The 18,927-nt window shown below is 39.2% G+C and overlaps 2 protein-coding genes across 7 annotated transcripts; one reads left to right on the plus strand and one right to left on the minus strand.

Moving 5' to 3' along the window:
* The first annotated feature begins 961 nt into the window (after positions 1–961).
* wdr93 (WD repeat domain 93) lies at positions 962–16,109 on the plus strand. Of its 6 annotated transcripts, none has more exons than XM_058089092.1 (18): positions 962–1,505; positions 2,106–2,307; positions 2,519–2,583; positions 2,656–2,734; positions 2,822–2,886; positions 3,170–3,239; positions 3,319–3,388; positions 3,459–3,523; positions 3,599–3,688; positions 3,759–3,890; positions 5,222–5,426; positions 5,522–5,582; positions 5,669–5,825; positions 7,520–7,703; positions 7,788–7,898; positions 8,356–8,656; positions 10,879–10,957; positions 13,584–16,109. In XM_058089092.1, exons 1-15 carry the CDS (start codon positions 1,431–1,433, stop codon positions 7,873–7,875), a joined length of 1,608 nt encoding a protein of 535 aa, XP_057945075.1. In that variant the 5' UTR covers positions 962–1,430; the 3' UTR covers positions 7,876–7,898; positions 8,356–8,656; positions 10,879–10,957; positions 13,584–16,109. The 6 variants fall into 6 exon arrangements, with proteins under 6 accessions (XP_057945075.1, XP_057945076.1, XP_057945079.1 ...); XM_058089093.1 differs by having other exon boundaries at positions 8,542–8,656; XM_058089091.1 differs by having other exon boundaries at positions 964–1,505; positions 7,788–8,469; positions 8,542–8,656.
* On the minus strand, positions 8,911–16,428 carry LOC131139453 (putative gonadotropin-releasing hormone II receptor). Its single transcript, XM_058089097.1, has 4 exons — positions 16,307–16,428; positions 13,607–14,171; positions 10,863–11,067; positions 8,911–10,792 (listed from the first exon to the last, which is right to left on the minus strand). The coding sequence occupies exons 2-4, from the start codon at positions 14,123–14,125 to the stop codon at positions 10,302–10,304; spliced, it is 1,215 nt and encodes a 404-aa protein (XP_057945080.1). The 5' UTR covers positions 14,126–14,171; positions 16,307–16,428; the 3' UTR covers positions 8,911–10,301.
* Positions 16,429–18,927: the final 2,499 nt, after the last annotated feature.

Genomic DNA, 18,927 nt, shown 5'->3' on the forward strand with positions numbered 1-18,927 from the left:
GTCATTCCATTAGGTTTGCAGTATCTGCGTGAAAGAGATCTATTTTTTTCTTGTTGCTGTTCTGTATTATAGCTTATACAGCACAAGAGCTGACAGACAGACAGGCCTTGGTCCCGCCTCTGTTACAGCTCTAACGCTACCTCTGAAGGTGGGAAATTGACTTTCTTTGTCTGATTTATGTTGTTCACTGTTATACAGTGAAGCAACGTGAAAAACGTCCAGCTTTTAAAAGGGGTTTTGTGTAAAAGCTTTTTAAATGTCACATCATCTCACACTTGGGAGGTTCTTATTCACATTTCTAAGAGAATTCCACAATGAAACATTTGACTTTAGATGGTACTGTGGTCGACACTCTTTTCTATATTGTCATGTGTTTGAGTCCAGTAGACACAAAAGGGGGGTTTGCAGTGAATCAGATAGAGAGGGTTGGTTCAAGGAATAATGAAGCCATATTGGTTAAATTAATAAAAGCATATACATTTGCTCCCCAAGTTGCAGTACTTTTTGTTTTATTTCCTCATTTTCTTCCAGTATTTAGAACCCTTGTGACATTTTCTGTCTTGGTTATTCTTGTATTCACTCTGATCACATAAGGTAGAAGGGCAAAACAGTTTTAAAGGTCATCTGTCGCTGCGTTCTTGTGTATGAATTGATAAGATTTACATGTTTATTCCTGGAATTTCGCAATATTTGTAATGTGTATGTGCCCTACAGTAACATTTACTTATTCATTCAAAATTACATCTAGCTTTTATTAAAGAATCACCTGGCAAATTATTTCATTTATCGATGGAAGTGTTATTGTCATAAGAGTGAATGAGCTTTCACAATGTGCACTAGACTGTGAGGAAAGCACTCATTTATATATATTACATGTATACACAGCTGTCTTGAATATGTGCACCCTTCAAAAGAATAAAACATTCAAGTAATACAAAGGGTTTTTGACTATTTAGAATATTACACCTCAAACTACAACAATAAACATTACTAGAAATATTCGAATATGTACCTGCTGCTACAACTATTCCCGAAGCAAGCCTCGCGACGGTATCCCATAATCTCCACGTTTCCGGGGAGACGTTGCCATGACGACTGGCTGCAAACATTAGTTACGCCGTGGCGACGTTGGCAGTTCTTTAAAAGCCTCGTCGTCCGGTTTTTGTATAGTAGGAGGAGATTTAAAACACAACACATTTGTTTAAAAGGAAGAAATAGTTTAACCGTTAAATTGAAACGAGATGGTATAGATTATTATATATCTACTACAGTAATACATGACACGGTTAGCTAACGTTAACAGTCATTAGCATTCGCTAACGACACCACGCTAGAGTCAAAGCGTTAAACTGCTTAAAAAAATCTCACATTTTTTATTTTAATGCTGATTACTGTCCATTAACAACGCAAAAGGCTCAACCGCTTCAGAAATGACGTCAGTTTGTAGCAGTGCAGGAAAATTAAGAAAGAAATCCGCGGTGTTACAACTGACCAGTGCGGCACAGGTACGTTTTTTTTAATTACCGCATTTCCTCATATAGAGCGGCAGCAACAAAAGTAATAATTATAGACTATGTAGTTGCAGTCCTATGAAAAACACGTGACAACAAATCTGTTTGTTCTTTGGAAAATAAATGTTTTGCTGTGTGTATTTTTCCATCACTAAATACTATGTCATTACAACACCTTTTACTTGTGTTTTTTTAATTCTATTTCATTATTATGTTTCTCCATACTTTAAGTCCTTTTTTTTAACTGTTGAAGTTGTTACTTTATGGTAACATTTAACATATGTATTATACTGTATATGGCTCACACTAGATCTGCCAATATGTTTCAGTTGGCTATGGTATAAATCCACAAATTAAGTTCATTTTCAAGTTCAATCTAACTTAAGCATGTCAGCTTTACAGATGCCATGCATGCTCTGTGTCGTAAAATGTCTACTGATAGTTAAAGCGACTACTAAAGGTGCTGTGTTTATTTTATTCAGGTGAAAAGACATTACAAGCATTGGCCACGTTATGAGGAAATACTTTCATATGACTTTGCATTATTTTGAATTGGAGCATGTTCTATGAGTCTATGTCTCGTTGATCCTGCAGCTTCCTGCGCACACCAATTGCCTTTCGTGTTCAGACGACGACAAATACCTCACCATAGGTCACGCCAGGGGCCTGTCTGTGTGGTGTTCGAGTACACTGACCTGTGAGGCCACGTGGCAGCAGGACAAGCTAGAGATTACGTCTGTTCACATGGTCACCACCTGTGAGACCTCCTATTTGCTGGCCAGTATTGATGATATGGGTTGGTACAATTATATTATTAAGCCTCTCTGTATTATTAGATGCTCTGTCAACAGCGTACTCATCCGTCACTGTAGTGTTTCACTGAACATTACATGTAGCCACAACATGAACTCTCACGTTAATCGCAATGTTTGTGTATGTGATAAATGATAAACATGATTCAAACCTACAAATAACAGTTTATTTATTTGTCATATATATCTCCTCAGGTGTTGCCAGAGTCTTTTTGTATAACTTAGAATCTATTTATCTCTTCAGTGTTATTAACACATTGGTGAGTTACCACAACTATCAACACATTTGTCCGGCTTTTTAGTGCTATTTTCATTTTTTTTTCTTATATCAGGACGATATCAACAAAAGGAGCATTTGCTTGAACTTTGACATATCTGAAGGAGGCAACTATGGAGCTATAACAATGAACTGTAAGTATTATTATTGTTTCACCATTTCCTGAAATTGTCAGTTGTATTTTACATTTGAAAATTGCATAATTAAATGTATCCTCTTAGGTAACAGTGATATTTGGCTGGATATTTATTTATTTCCTGTCGAGGACTGGCTGAGAGAGCTCAAGGTACTATAGTGTAGAATGGGGTGGTAAATGTACTTTAAACGTTAAATATACTATAGTAAAAATATATTCTAGTTGAGTTAAATGACTTAAAGTATAATATGAAAGAGTATAGTTTGGTATGGAGACAGTATAGATACAGTCTGGTGTAGTAGGAAGTGAAAGGCACTTTTTGTTGTATAGTAATTATACGTAAATCCATTTATGTTAATTACTGTATGTTCAGAATATCTTGTTTATGACTTGAGGCCCAATATGATTTATTAGTGTGCTTTTCTATCCACAGGATCCCAAAATCTCTGCAAATATGAAATGGTCTCCAGCTGCTCGGGTGAATAAAATTATTCCTACTGCAGGTATTAGTTACTTAAAATGAAGACTTTATATCATTTTTACTTGCATGACTTTTGGAGATGTGTTTGTGTTGTTTGGCAGCAAACATGGCAGATTCCTCCGACTTGTTGACTCACTGTTTAATCCTAGATGAGACAAACGAGCCACCCAGGTACAATAAAGTTACTACAAATCCACACGGAGCGATTGAGTTGTTGCTAATTGCGTTAAGTCTTTCTCAGACATTGCACTTATCACTTTCTCATGAAATGTGGTCCTTGTCATGGCGAGAATAAACCAACGCCAGGTTTGTAAAAGAGAATACAGCAGAATTTTCACATTTTTTTAATGTAGTGTTTTTAACCTATTCACCTTCTCACAGCAGGATGTCCAGTCATTGTCTGTTTTTGGTGGAACGGAAGCTACAATCTTCTTTACCACACGCTGTCCAAAACACCAAAGTCCAAACAAGGTCACACAAAAACAGCTTAAAAAAAAGCTTACTTTCAGTGTTCACAACAATAAAGCTGTTTATGATGCAGATCCAGAACCTCAGCCGTCTGTGCTGTGGCCCAATGCAGCAGAAATCCTGTGCTCCGCCGTCAGTAGGTGCACTCGTTTCATTGTGCTCGGCCTCAGCAACACTCTGGTGTGTGTCTGGGACAGGCTCGTTGGTAAGTAGCCTACATCATTGGTGGTATTGCTATTATCTATGTTATCGTAATTTCCGATGTATAAGACACAACTTTTTTCTTAAACTTTGAACCCATCAACCATAAACCAGCAGCATAACACGCAAAAGTCAAAGGGTAGCTAAGAAACATATAACACAAGTACAAATATGGGTTTAATCTTTTAAAACAATTTTATGATAACCAGTACTAGAGCTGCAATAATAATCATCCATCCATCCATTTTTTATGCCGCTTATCCCCACGAGGGTCATGGGTCTTTGGGCAAGAGAAGGGGTGGCGTAGTCCCCAGCCAATCACAGGGCACATATAGACAAACAACCATTCACACTCACATTCATACCTATGGACAATTTGAAGTCGCCAATTAACCTAGCATGTTTTTGGAATGTGGGAGGAAACCGGACTACCCGGAGAAAACCCACGCATGCACGGGGAGAACATGCAAACTCCACACAGAGATGGCAGAGAGTGGAATTGAACCCGGGTCTCCTAGCTGTGAGGTCTGCGCGCTAACCACACATCCGCCGTACAGCAGTGAGGCAACATTTAAAGATAAATACAATTGACATGAGATGTGCACAGTAGGGCTATCAATCGATTAAAATATTTAATCGCAATTAATCACATTTGTTTATGGTTAACTCAATTATTCCAGTACAATATAAATACAATTGACATGAGATGTGCACAGTAGGGCTCTCAATCGATTAAAATATTTAATCGCAATTAATCACATTTGTTTATGGTTAACTCAATTAATCCAGAGGTACACGTTTTTATCTATAGTATATTATATCATATTTTTTTCATTTCCCATGAGAAAAACCCATGCACGTATGGGGAGAACATGCTAACTCCACACATAGTAAAAAGAAATCAAACCTGATCAAAGTGGTTATCTTTTAAAATGGCAGAATTTGAGATACGCCATTCTGTAGTTGAATAAGAATCAACAGCTACAGAAAGAATCTGCTTCACTTTATCAACTATCAAAAATCTATCAAAAAGCTTCCTCTTGTGAGCCAGCTACTGTGACATCTGAAAGGATGCCGCCCGCAGCTGTGCCATGCAACTACACACTTATAGCGTGACCCGGTGCATTCTCCAGAAGGCCACATCTCAGATATATTTAGCATTTCCCTCAGAGGAACTCACCCAAAAGACTATAATGAGGCTGAATCAGTATTTGAAAAGAAAGCGTTGTTGTAAGTGACTGCTAGGCAAATAAACATTTGTGCTTGTTAGGCTTTTTAATACCCAAAACAGCTTTGGGGTTTGTTTGATTCTTCCTATCATCATTTCTCCTTCAGGCGCTCCATTGTCTGTCTGTACGCTCTCAACAGACAGCGCTTTTCTCAGGCTGCAGTTTGTGGAATACTGGCCTGCATGCACTGATATTACCCAGACCTTAACCGCAGGTGAAATCCATCTTATGGTGGTTTGCAAGAGTGGAGCTTTGTATGTTATGAACACGAGGCGAGGAGCAGCAGCTGTCACATTGCAGCTCTCACAAAGGTTACCAAAATGTTTCATTATTTCCACAATGAATGCATGCATGTTTATTCATCAAATTAACACTTTGAAATCTGTTTTTTTTATCGCATACAAAGGCCACAAGACAGTCGTGACATGCTGACTGTTACTGCATCAGTGGCATTCCTGAAGGGCTTGGTAGGAATACAGATTATCAAGAGAGGGAAAACGTGAAAAGAATAGTTGAAAATCATATTTTTGTCGTCTTGTGGTTTCCCGGAAAGGTGCTTGTGGTGCATCGTAATGGGAAAATGTTCCTGCAAGATGCCGTCAACAAAGCCATAGTATGCGCCTTGATTCCTCCCACTGGTCATCTGTTGGCTACCCCCTGCAATCCTGTTTACACTCTGAACGACAAGCAGCACATTCTGTTCATGCTAGGTAAAAAAAGAAACATTCACGGAAGCCGAAACAAATTACAATCACACAAACTGGAAAAAGTAGCCCAGATTGACACAAAACGAGGCCAATTACGGTTCAATTATCTCTAAACGTGTGAATGTGCATGGTGTGTTGAAGACATAAAATAGTTGATCAATAGTGGTGCGCGCTTATCTTCTGCCTTTGACATAATGTATTTTAATATACAGTATCACAGTATTTATTTTCTTACACAGAATCAATACATATTTGTCCTATATATTTTTTTTCATCGTTTTCCTGCAGTGTTATTCTGAATATAGTATACGCAATTCATACTTTCCACCAAAAGATTGCACTGTTGGCACATTGATGTTACATTTTACCACATGTATTAATAAAGAAGTAGTGCTCACCAAAGGGCATCCCGTCACAGAATTGCATTTGCAATAATTAATTAATAAATTAATTACAAGTTAGTTAATTACAAGTTAATTAATGAAGTTGTATCACTTATCATGCCTTGTTTATCGCGGTTAGTTGGTTCCAGACCCGACCATCATAAGTGAATTTCTGACAACATCGACACCTAGTGACCATTGTAGAATTCTACCTTTAATCAAAGTCTTTGAATGTGTCTTTTGAATGCTTTATATTTGTATTTTATTTAATTTAGCCATTTTTATGCTTGAAAATGCTTGATGTCATGAAAAGAACATGTAACATATGCTTAAATTTGGCTATTTCTTTGACTAATAATAAGTCTTACTCAACCAGGAAACATCACGATGTATTTATTTTTTTGGAAAAATACAGAATTGGTCAAAATGTTATCATCTTCTCTAATTCCAGGATTTGGTACGTTTCCCTTCTGGTTTGGGGAACTGTAATTTGTTTTGCAGTTTGGACAAGTGCACTTCCCGGCCACCAGATATGTCCAGTGCTGGTCCCAAGCTCAGATAAAGGGGATGGTTGTGTCAAGAACAGCATCCAACATAAATAAATACCGTAGATGACATTTATATACTCAATTACAGGGAGTACTAGGCATTTACTTGAAAGGAGCTATCCTTCAAATACACATGCAATGGAAATGAAAAAAATATGATATAATATACTATAAATAAAAATGTGTACCTCTGGATTAATCGAGTTAACCATAAACAAATGTGATTAATTGCGATTAAATATTTTAATCGATTGATAGCCCTACTGTGCACATCTCATGTCAATTGTATTTATCTTTAAATGTGCCTTACTGCTGTACGGCGGACGTGTGGTTAGCATGCAGACCTCACAGCTAGGAGACCCGGGTTCAATTCCACTCTCTGCCATCTCTGTGTGGAGTTTGCATGTTCTCCCCGTGCATGCGTGGGTTTTCTCCGGGTACTCCGGTTTCCTCCCACATTCCAAAAACATGCTAGGTTAATTGGCGACTCCAAATTGTCCATAGGTATGAATGTGAGTGTGAATGGTTGTTTGTCTATATGTGCCCTGTGATTGGCTGGCAACCAGTCCAGGGTGTACCCCACCTCTCTGGGATAGGCTCCAGCACCCCCATGACCCTCGTGAGGATAAGTGGTAGAAAATGAATGAATGAATGTGCCTTATTGGAGAAACTACGCCATATCCCACTTTTTTTCTGTTTTTTTAAGATGTATTTGATGACTAAATGATTAGCAAAGCATGACTGAAGGTTTGTTGGTCTCATCCAGGTGACAAGGAACCCACCGGTTGTTCTTCCTCCTTAAAACACAAAAGGCAAAGACAACTCCTCGTCCTACGTTTCGACGAGCATGACGTCATTGAGCCATATGTTGTTTCACATCTACAATTTCCATGGCAACAAAAAACAAGCGTCACTGGGGAGGACGCTTGCAACATGTACCTCCAGAAAAGGTTGGCTTCCTCGTCATCTCCTCTCACTTAAATGTGTGTGGTTTTTTTTTTTAGATGCTTTAGATGCTGTGTTGTCATTTACAGAGCTCTATCACTGGATGAAAGGCACAAAGCTTTAACAGAGACATGGAAGCGACTGCAGGCGACGACGGGCGCTGATGTAAAAACATAAAAGAACTGCTCATCATTGATACGGTACTCAGTGGTGGTATTGTAATGAGGTTGCAAAGGAAGAGAATGAAGCTTGAAAAAGCTTAAATTCCAATGGACTGGATGTGACGTGTACACAGAGATGAATACATTATTATTCTAACACAGCTCATTGTATCATTCCCCATACTGGGATCTGATATTGATTTTTAATTTGTTCCCCAAGGCCTCATTTGAATTGTGAGCGGTGTAGTTATTGCCAAAGAACGACAAGTGAGAGTCTTATGAAAGACCTTCTTGGCACCTTCAGCAAAAGTGTTTACTGCGTCCTTCATTTCCGTACATTTTATACCGGTGGCGTGACTACACTTCCTAATAGCGCCTTGTCCAAGTGATTCAAATTCTTGCAGATCACCCAATCAGATTTATTTATTGATATTTGCATGCTATGTGAGGATTGTATTGACATGCATTTCTTGTGTTACCATTTTTCTAACCTCAGGCTCACACTGAATCCGTTGTGGCTCTGTTGTGGGCGCCGGAAGCATTGAAATCTCTGTTGTCGGCTCAAACTAACTTCGTCTCCGGCGGTCGTACGGCACAACAGAAAGAATCAGTTTGAGTCTGACTTTTTTTCTGACGCCGTTGACACCGGAGCAGTCTCTGGTCAAGCTGTATGTTTCCACAGCCGGAGCGGAGCTTGATGCTGTGTCTACCGGAGTAGGTGTGAGCCGGACTCCATCAGTACCGGCGCCGCAACAGATTCAGTTTGAGCCCGGGATAACGCTACTTCTGTCAACAAGGTGAGCAGCAGCTCTTCTCCCAGGCAGATAATAATGTTGCTGTGTGCTAGGCAGATCAGTCTATAGTGAAACGTACACACACACACAATACAGTTACTTACAATGTAGGCTCTCTTTGGGATGCCGACTGATGGAATATCTTTCAGCATAACACAGTACCAGCATCAGTAGGTAGCATTACTAGCAAGTAGCTTGAGACATGAGTGCTGCTACAATAAGCTGCTCCAATAACAATATCGCTGTAGCTCAGTTAATGTACAGGTCAGTTGTGTAAATGCAACATTGTTGGTGAAATGTGTTCATGTTTCTCATAATGGTTGTGAATGATGGGCAAAATTCCCTCACAAAAGTGCACTTCCCCTTTAAAAGAGTAGCTATGTGGCTATGCAGATGTCCTTTGACTGTTTTGTGTGTGATGTGTGCGGATCATAAGGCATATTCTGCTATTTGCATTAACATTGAATTGCTTTTGTGATGTAAAGAGAGAATAAATTCAGTTCATTATAGCTTTCACATACCAATCCCATTGCATTCCAATGGGGGGAGGACAACAACAAACGTTACATTTGAGAATTGACTCAGCGCCCCCTCAAGGTGCCAAGCCCGAAGCGTGTTTGCTGATAAGCTCTATGCAGAGGATCAGTGCAGAGTTGTGTTCAGTGTTGCAGTGTGGGTGATTACCGTGTGCTATGTCTTGTTCTGTCTACCTGAAAGGAACGGCAGAGTCACAGTCCACACTTTTAATCAGCGATACCACAATTTACAATGTTGCAGAGCACACACAGACTCTTTAATAATGCACTCTTTTTTCTCTAATTGGAAAATTAGGAAATTTTAGAAATTAGAAAATTTTAGGACTAGGCTATGTTTTCCCCCCAAAAATAGTGTTTGTTTTTTTTAGATGTGTTGTTTTTGATTTATTGTTGTTTTTTATTTATTTTTTTTTAGCATACTTGATTTCTTTATGTATAGATTTTGTTATTGAGGACTTTTTGTAATTGATTTTTTACTTTATTCAATGTTTTGTGTATTTTTTGAAAATGTTTTGTGACTTTTTGTAAACAATTTTTTTACATTTTTTAATATTTTGAGATTTTATTTGTATTTTTTGGTGAAACTTTGAGCAATTTTAAAATACATTTTAATATTAGTTTTAATTATTTTTTAAATAGGACTTGCAAATATGTGTTTTGTATATAATGGTTAGATATTATTTGCATATGTTATTATTATTAGTAATTTCTTCTGTGATGTTTTTTCAAATTTTAAATATTCAAATTTTTATCACTATACAGGTACTTAAAAAGTTTTAATATAAGTAAATTACATCATAAATGGTATTAGTTTTTAAAAATAGTCTGTGTATTTGAAAATGTTAATAGATTCTATTATCCTTACTTTCCTTGGCTGATAATCTTTATTCTAAGGATGCGACTTTTATGTTCATCTACAGTAAACTCACCCAAACACTCCTTCATAGACCTTGCTTTGTCCACAGGCTTTCAGAAAAGGCCCTTCTTCAGACTACTCACAAAGTTGGAAACAAAAGAATTGTCTTGAAATGACATCCCTGAAATACAGTACATGATGTCACAGCATAAATGTGGATTTGTCGCGTTACGTAAGCACATTGTCAGATTTGTATTCACATGGCGCTCTCCAGGTATGTCTCTGCAGTGTTATGTGTCGTTAGAACACCGCCTCCTGTAATTGAGCTGTCATTATCGCAGCACATCATGAACTTATCCTGGGGGCTGGAGCTGACCTCTCGTTTCAGCGGGTTTGCGCTACTGGCGAATCTGGCAATTATCGTGTTAACGTCTGTGTCTACGGTGGCTTCCGATCTGCAGTAGAACTTGCGAAGGCCCTTGCGGAAGTGAATGGTGAAGAGACCGTAGATGAGCGGGTCCAGGCAGGCGTTTACTAGCCCGAAGACGAACAGGAGGTGGGTCAGCGAGTGGGAGACCTTCCCTTCCAGGTTGTCTGGGAAGAACCAGTACCACAGACCCAGCAGGTAGTAGGGAGTCCAGCAGATGATGAAGGACAGCACGATCACAATGCTCATTTTCAGGGTTCTCATGCGAGCCCTGGGGATGTTGTTCTTGGAGCAGCGCAAATGTACTTCACTGGAGGGTACTGGCAGGAAGGAACAAATTCAGTCGGTTCAACTTGAATAGAAAATGACTCATGACATCATATCACTCACTGTTGTCCCTTTTCAGGCGCCTGGAGATCTCACAGAAGATCCTGGTGTAGCATGTGATCATGATGGCCAGCGGCAGCAGGAAAAGGCACGAGAAGGTAAACATGTTGTACGCTGTCTCGTGCCAGCGTCTCCCAAAACTTCCACGTGTGGTGCACTGGGTGAAGTCCTCGGGATGCTTGATGGTCACATTGTGGAACAGGAATATCTGAGCAGGGAAATGAAACCTATTGAGTTCTTTCCTTGCAATATGAAAGACTGAATCTTGATAAATGACGTTGTCTCCTGATCCTGGATCTCCCTCACAAAAATGTTATTCAAAAGTAGTTTTAGTCAGGGACTGGGTTGCGTTATGGAGGGGTTTTTATAGCTTTCAAACATGCATTGCACAGCAGTACCAAGATGGAGCTCACTCCCGCTCTTATACCTTTCTTGATGAGAAATCTCACCAGGTCTTAATGCCATGATATCTCGTCCAAGGCCTCGCAAAATGAAACCTCTTTGGATTAAAACCCACCCGGTATATATATCAATGATAATTCATTCATTTTTCATTTTATTTTCAGAATACAGCATGCCAAGGTCCAATAATGGTCCCCAGGCTGCTTTAGACATCCGTGATGTATGTGGAGGATAATGAAGGATAATTCTATATCTGTAGTACACAAGAAAATTATCATTTCTAAGAGTAAATGTTGAATTTAGCCAGCGACTTCTGCGTTCATTTTAAATGTTTTATACCACATCTCATGACTTAAGCATAAAGGCGACCTGTGGTTTACTTTATTATTAAAATATGACTGTGTACTGCAGCCTCTTAAATATCTATGAGGACATTTTTAACATGACAATGATGATGGTATAGTTTTGCTTGTTTGGTTCTTTGTACAATAAAATCGAGATACATTTCCACATTTCCTCATCAGTTCCTTAGTAACCACTCTAAATGTATGTGCCTTAGTCATTAGTTCCCAATTAGTTTCTTAGTAACCACTCTAAATATGTGCCTTGGTCATTAGTCCCCCATTAGTTTCCGAGTAACCACTCTAGATATGTGTGCCTTGGTCATTAGTCCCCCATTAGTTCCTTAGTAACCACTCTAAATATATGTGCCTTGGTCATCAGTTCCTCATTAGTTCCTTAGTAACCACTCTAAATGTATGTGCCTTGGTCATTAGTTCCCCATTAGTTCCTTAGTAACCACTCTAAATGTATGTGCCTTGGGCATTAGTTCCCCATTAGTTCCTTAGTAACCACTCTAAATGTATGTGCCTTGGGCATTAGTTCCCCATTAGTTCCTTAGTAACCACTCTAAATGTATGTGCCTTGGGCATTAGTTCCCCATTAGTTCCTTAGTAACCACTCTAAATGTATGTGCCTTGGGCATTAGTTTCCCATTAGTTTCTTAGTAACCACTTTTCCCATTAGTTCCTTAGTAACCACTCTAAATGTATGTGCCTTAGTCATTAGTTCCCCATTAGTTTCTTAGTAACCACTCTAAATATATGTGCCTTGGGCATTAGTTCCTCATTAGTTCCTTAGTAACCACTCTAAATTTAATGGACCTTAGCCATTAGTTCCCCATTAGTTCCTTAGTAACCACTCTAAATACATGTGCCTTGGTCATTAGTTCCTCAATAGTTCCTTAGTAACCACTCTAAATGTATGTGCCTTAGTATTAGTTCCCAATTAGTTTCTTAGTAACCACTCTAAATATGTGCCTTGGTCATTAGTCCCCCATTAGTTTCCGAGTAACCACTCTAGATATGTGTGCCTTGGTCATTAGTCCCCCATTAGTTCCTTAGTAGCCACTCTAAATATATGTGCCTTGGTCATCAGTTCCTCATTAGTTCCTTAGTAACCACTCTAAATGTATGTGCCTTGGTCATTAGTTCCCCATTAGTTCCTTAGTAACCACTCTAAATGTATGTGCCTTGGGCATTAGTTTCCCATTAGTTTCTTAGTAACCACTTTTCCCATTAGTTCCTTAGTAACCACTCTAAATGTATGTGCCTTAGTCATTAGTTCCCCATTAGTTTCTTAGTAACCACTCTAAATATATGTGCCTTGGGCATTAGTTCCTCATTAGTTCCTTAGTAACCACTCTAAATTTAATGGACCTTAGCCATTAGTTCCCCATTAGTTCCTTAGTAACCACTCTAAATACATGTGCCTTGGTCATTAGTTCCTCAATAGTTCCTTAGTAACCACTCTAAATGTATGTGCCTTAGTATTAGTTCCCCATTAGTTCCTTAGTAACCACTCTAAATTCATGTGCCTTAGTCATTAGTTCCCCATCAGTTCTTCATTGGTTCCTCAGTAACTATTTTAATTCTATGTGTCTTAGTCATTAGTTCCTCATTAGTTCCTTAGCAACCACTCCAAATTGACGTGCCTTAGTCATTAGTTCCCCATTAGTTCTTCATTAGTTCCTCAGTAACTACTTTAATTATATGTGTCTTAGTTATTAGTTCCTCATTAGTTCCTTAGTAACCACTCAAAATGTATGTGCCTTAGTCATTAGTTCCCCATTTGTTCTTCATTAGTTCCTCATTAGTTCCTCAACGGCTGTATTATTATTGTAAAGTGAGACCAAAGTTTGTGACGAAAACTGAATCATACAAAAACTGGGGTGTATGAAAACCATGTGAGTGTACTTCTGCACTAAACAGCTACAAAGGATGATCTAATGATGAAGTCATGTTCTTGTTTGACCTTGAGAAGCTGACTGCAGCCAGTGAGCTCACCTGAGGGACAGACAGCAAGATGCTCATGGTCCACGCCGCCACTAGCATGCACCTGTTCCTCTTCCTGGCTTCGTTGATGGCCAGGGGGTTCAGGATGGCCGACTGGCGGTCCAGACTGATAACCACAGTGACGAAGGCGCCAGAGTACATGGCTTGGAGCTTGAGGAACATCAGCGCCCGGCAGACGACATCTCCTGCCAGCCATTGTACCGTAATGTTCCACACGGCGTCCACCGGCATCACGATGAAGGTCACCAGCAGATCGGCCAGCGTCAGGTTGATGATCAGCACCCTGACGTGGGACTTCCGTTTCCCGTCGACGTAGGCCGCACGCAGCACGGCCAGGTTGCAGAAAGCCGACACGCCGCACAGGATGAAGGTGATGATCACCCGGACTTTGGCGGCCGTGGTGAAGGTGGGCAACTGCAGGTTGTTGTCCAGGCACGTCAAGGAGGAGACATTACAGCTGGCGTTGCCTGGCTGAAGGTCTGCGCTCGGTTGACGCATGCTAGTAGCCATTTTCCTGAGAAGATGACATTCTGCTCAATCAGCGTGAAGGTCAGTTCTGGTCACACAAAGAGAAACATCAAAAACATCCATGAGTCACAAGCGTTGCACGGGCTGCAAATCATCTCTTGTCATGTCAGTGCATTTCACAAATGTTCATAATGTTCATAAACAGAATGATTTCATAGTTACAGCATATAAAAAACCTCTTTATGACTCTCTAAATATAATTTTTACCATTATTAGAGCCCTCTACACATGTAATAACACCCCTATAGTCACATTTTCACTCATATTACCCAAAATAGAAGATATAATCAGAGGGTATAAGATATTTAAAACATAAATAATGTAGTGAAGCCTACATTTTATATTATTTTTTTATTATTTTTTTTCAAATAAGGCTGAAAATGTTTGTATATAGTTCATTCATTCATTTTCTACCGCTTTTCCTCACGAGGGTCGCGGGGGTGCTGGAGCCTATCCCAGCTGTCTTCGGGTGAGAGGCCGGGTACACCGTGGACTGGTCGCCAGCCAATCACAGGGCACATATAGACAAACAACCATTCACACTCACATTCATACCTATGGACAATTTGGAGTCGCTAATTAACCTAGCATGTTTTTGGAATGTGGGAGGAAACCGGAGTACCCGGAGAAAACCCACTGCCATCTCCACACAGAGATGGCCGAGGGTGGAATTGAACCCTGGTCTCCTAGCTGTGAGGTCTGCGCGCTAACCACTCGACCTCCGTGCCGCCCGTTTGTATATATAGTGTGTTTTAAAATGATCACGCTCACACATATGCTTCTAGTTTTTACAAGACCCCTGTTAGGACCCCTATATGTCATGTATTTGATCTGATTGGCTGGCTCTCAGAGACGATTGATTGATTCAGCCTTAATTTCCCGCAAGTGTATACGTGATTTTACAAACGTCAAATCTATTTGCACTGAATTTTAAAAAATTTTAAAACAACATCCATCCATTTTCTATACCGCTTGTCCTCACTGGGGTCGTTTACGAATTGTATTCAACTAAATTTTCAGCAGAAAAAAAAATGTCATTACATTACATAAATTCAGTCTGTACAACAAGCTTGACTAATAATAACTTAGCCTTCATGGGGTGTTCATAAACAGGGACACATGCTGTTACTAACTTCTGCATAATAGGGGACCTTTTAAGTGCTATGATCTTGCAGCGCTGTCATGACATCATTGCATCCTGCGTCCATGCTGTTCTTGCACAAAAAGGCCAGTGTTGTCGAGTGTAGTTGTGCTAATTGCAAACTTATGCCTCATTTCATGCACAAGCATGTTATCCGCATAATCAGCCACGCGATTATTCATCTTTGAATGGGGTCTAAATGATACTATAAATATGTTTTAATGATATAATAGTATTAGCATTCAAAGCCAAAGACACATCAAATCACGCCATTGCTCTTGTGAGACCTCAGTTATCAGCAAAATCTGGACTAAAACCAAATTAGCTTAATAAAAGCGCTTTAGGAATCAAATACAATATATAATGTACATACGTATAATTTGAACAAATGCAAATTATAATTAAATAATATGTTGATCATAATTTTAATGTAATAAAATGTATTAAATATAATTCTAATTTAAGTGACATCACATGTAATGTATGTGATATACAGTAAATTATCAATATACCAGCAGGAATGACTTTCTGACTAAACACAGGATGGGATTCAATTTATTATCATTACACATGTACAGGGTAACGAATCTGAAATATACTCTCAATTACTACATATGTATACTTGACAAAATGGACATCAACTTCTTGCTATGTATAATGACACACACAAGGGACTTCGATTTCCTATTATTATTTATTTAAATTATTTAAATTATTTGGGCAATTTACTGTTCACGCTGCACTTTACATTATGTTGTTCATATTTGGTGTCTATTCTATCTATTTATTCTCCACATTATTATTATTATTTATTATTACTTATCTTCTTTTGTGTCTGTTATTATATGGGAGCCAGGCAACGACATTTTGTTGGCAATTTCACTACTGTGTTTTTGTGCAATGACAATAAAGGGAGTCTATCTATCTATTTTATAAAACTGTGCTCATTAATTCAATTATACTGCCATCCCAGTGTGCATACACGTAAAGTACAGACAGAAAATATGAAAGATTATACTTACTGTGTAGAAATTGGCTTTTGTTCATGTCTTGGAAAAAGATGTTGAAATCCTCCCATGTAAGCAGCCTCTTAAACAAGACAGCCCAGCATGAGGAGCTCCTCTTTGAACGCATGCATACATACTGCATCCTTCCTCCACATGCAGCCTGTGTGCCAATCAGAGCAGAGCAAGGTGTGGTCTCACCTCAAACCAGTGCTTCTCCAATAGTGAGGTGTGACAGGCAGGGAGTACCTTCAATGTTACTGCAGACCCGCCAACATGGATGAATTTATCGTACTCAGCCAATGTTGTCAACTCCTCGTAAGAAAAGGAGCCATTGGCTGTCATAGAAGTCACCGGGAGTCACTATGATGATGGCTAATTTGCATATTATTTGCATATGTTTTTTTTGTGCTACATTTGTGCAGTTAAAATTTCCTGCTTTCGGTTTTGAGTTAATTCATTCATTTTCTACCGCTTATCCTCACGAGGGTCGCGGGGTTGCTGGAGCCTATCCCAGCTGTCTTCGGGCGAAAGGCGGGGTACACCCTGGACTGGTCACCAGCCAATCACAGGGCACATATAGACAAACAACCATTCACACTCACATTCATACCTATGGACAATTTGGAGTCGCCAATTAACCTAGCATGTTTTTGGAATGTACCCGGAGAAATCCACGCATGCATGGCCGAGGGTGGAATTGAACCCTGGTCTCCTAGCTGTGAGGTCTGTGCGCTAACCACTCGATCACCGTTCAGCCCCTGGTTTTGAGTTATTTATTATATAGGTCAACCAAAGGTCAGCCAACATGCTCGGAAATTAAACCAAAGTAGTCTCATTTGTTAGTGCTACGTTTGTGCAGTTAAAATGAACGTTTTTGCTGCTTTTGTTTTTTTTAGTTATTAACGATTTAAGTTTTGGACTATTACATAACCAGTCCCTCAACATACTTCGAATTCAGCCAAAGTAGTCTCATTTTTTGTGCTATGTTTGTGCTGTTTTGTGCAGTTAAAATGAACACTTGTGCTGCTTTGTTTTTGAGTTATTAACAATTTATGTTTTGGACTATTACATAACCAGCCCCCCATCATGCTCCGAATTCAACTAAAGTAGTATTTTTTTTTTGTGCTAGGTTAGTGCTGTTTTGTGTCATTAAAATTAATGTTTTGCTGCTTTTGTTTTTGAATTATTACAGGGTTATTGCAGCATTATTATGGTTTTAAATTACATAGGTCAATAAAAGGTCAGCCTCCCTCCCTCCAAACATGCTCGGAATTAAACCACAGTGGTCAAATTTTTTTAGTGGTACATTTGTACCATTACATAATTCCGAGCATTTGGGGAGCTGTAATGTAATAGACCAAAACTTGAAAGCAGCAAAAACTTTCATTTTAACTGCACAAAACAGCCCTACCCAAGCACTACAAAATTTGACTGCTTTGGTTTTATTCCAAGCATGTTTGAGAGCTGGCTGACCTTTGTTTGACCTATGTAATAACTGTAATAACTCAAAAACAAAAGTAGCACAAACTGCACAAACAGCACAAACATAGAACTAAAAAATTACACTATTTGACCATAGTTTTGAGTGAGATGGAGGGCCAATTTCACTCAGGTTGACATACTCAGTATACAGTATGTCTTTTCATTCAGCAGAACACATCCAAGAGTGAGCCTTATTAACACGAGGAGCTAAATGGCCATAAAATGGTTTCAAAAATATAGGTCACACCTTGTAGCAGGATATTTTGGCAGTCAACCTGCAGGAGCTCTGCAAAACAAAACCTTGGCTGTCACTGTGTAATCCCCTTGTGCAATATGCTTGTTACAGGATATGTTTGGATGGATTAATTTCCCTGGTTGTATTCACGGTAGAGGAGGAAGAGGTGTTGGCCACCTGCAAGGCAGAGAACACGCTGACCTAAAACATGTCACCTTGGAAGCACATCCTTCCGGTAGCTGTACTAATCGACTTTTTTTTTTTTTTTTTTTTTTTTTTTTTACAAATAATGTTTGACATGTATATATCCAGTAGTCACATTAGGGCCTAAATTCTTTATGTCAACCATCCATTTCTCCCATGCTAATCTCGACACTGGGGGAGTCGTGCAATGTTGCGATTGCGATTGACTAAAGGTCAGGCAAAATGGAGACCCGATGCACTCATGATGTGATGAATGCATGTTAAAGGTTACTTCGTATGGCAGTTAGACAGATATGGCTTCATCAATTGTCGCTGCAGTACTACTACCCCCAGGATTGTGAAGTGCATCCTGTGACTCAGTGCGGCTCTTCCTCAGCCTTAACATTGTTATTGAGTGTACAGCATGTTAGCTCATTAGCATGGAAGATTTTGTCACCATGCAAAACGTCTCTTCAAGGCATGACAATTTAATGCTTTTAATTGTCCTCTTAGTGCCTCATGCTACACAAACAGTCGCATAGGATTCATATATGTATGATGCCATGATGACCATATATAATTATTTTGCCATCACTTTGCCATAGTAATAATAGTGCAGTTTTATTTGGAAACAAACAAACAGTATAGTGCTGGGCGGTGCATTAGTACCATCAGATGTACCAGGTACTTAAAGAGGGGGTATGCTGGAGCCTATCCCAGCTGTCTTCGGGCAAGA

Source organism: Doryrhamphus excisus, chromosome 12, assembly GCF_030265055.1.
Source record: "Doryrhamphus excisus isolate RoL2022-K1 chromosome 12, RoL_Dexc_1.0, whole genome shotgun sequence".
NCBI lineage: Eukaryota > Metazoa > Chordata > Actinopteri > Syngnathiformes > Syngnathidae > Doryrhamphus > Doryrhamphus excisus.

What these genes read in the sequence shown, in the direction of transcription:
- wdr93 (XM_058089092.1), top strand. Translation starts at nt 1,431, where the DNA reads ATGACGTCAGTTTGTAGCAGTGCAGGAAAATTAAGAAAGAAATCCGCG. An exon ending in AACTGACCAGTGCGGCACAG is followed by an intron (nt 1,506 to 2,105) that starts GTACGTTTTTTT and finishes TTGATCCTGCAG; the next exon opens with CTTCCTGCGCACACCAATTG. An exon ending in TAAAATTATTCCTACTGCAG is followed by an intron (nt 3,240 to 3,318) that starts GTATTAGTTACT and finishes GTTGTTTGGCAG; the next exon opens with CAAACATGGCAGATTCCTCC.
- LOC131139453 (XM_058089097.1), bottom strand. Translation starts at nt 14,125, where the DNA reads ATGGCTACTAGCATGCGTCAACCGAGCGCAGACCTTCAGCCAGGCAAC. An exon ending in TCTTGCTGTCTGTCCCTCAG is followed by an intron (nt 11,068 to 13,606) that starts GTGAGCTCACTG and finishes TTCCCTGCTCAG; the next exon opens with ATATTCCTGTTCCACAATGT. An exon ending in GCGCCTGAAAAGGGACAACA is followed by an intron (nt 10,793 to 10,862) that starts GTGAGTGATATG and finishes CCTTCCTGCCAG; the next exon opens with TACCCTCCAGTGAAGTACAT.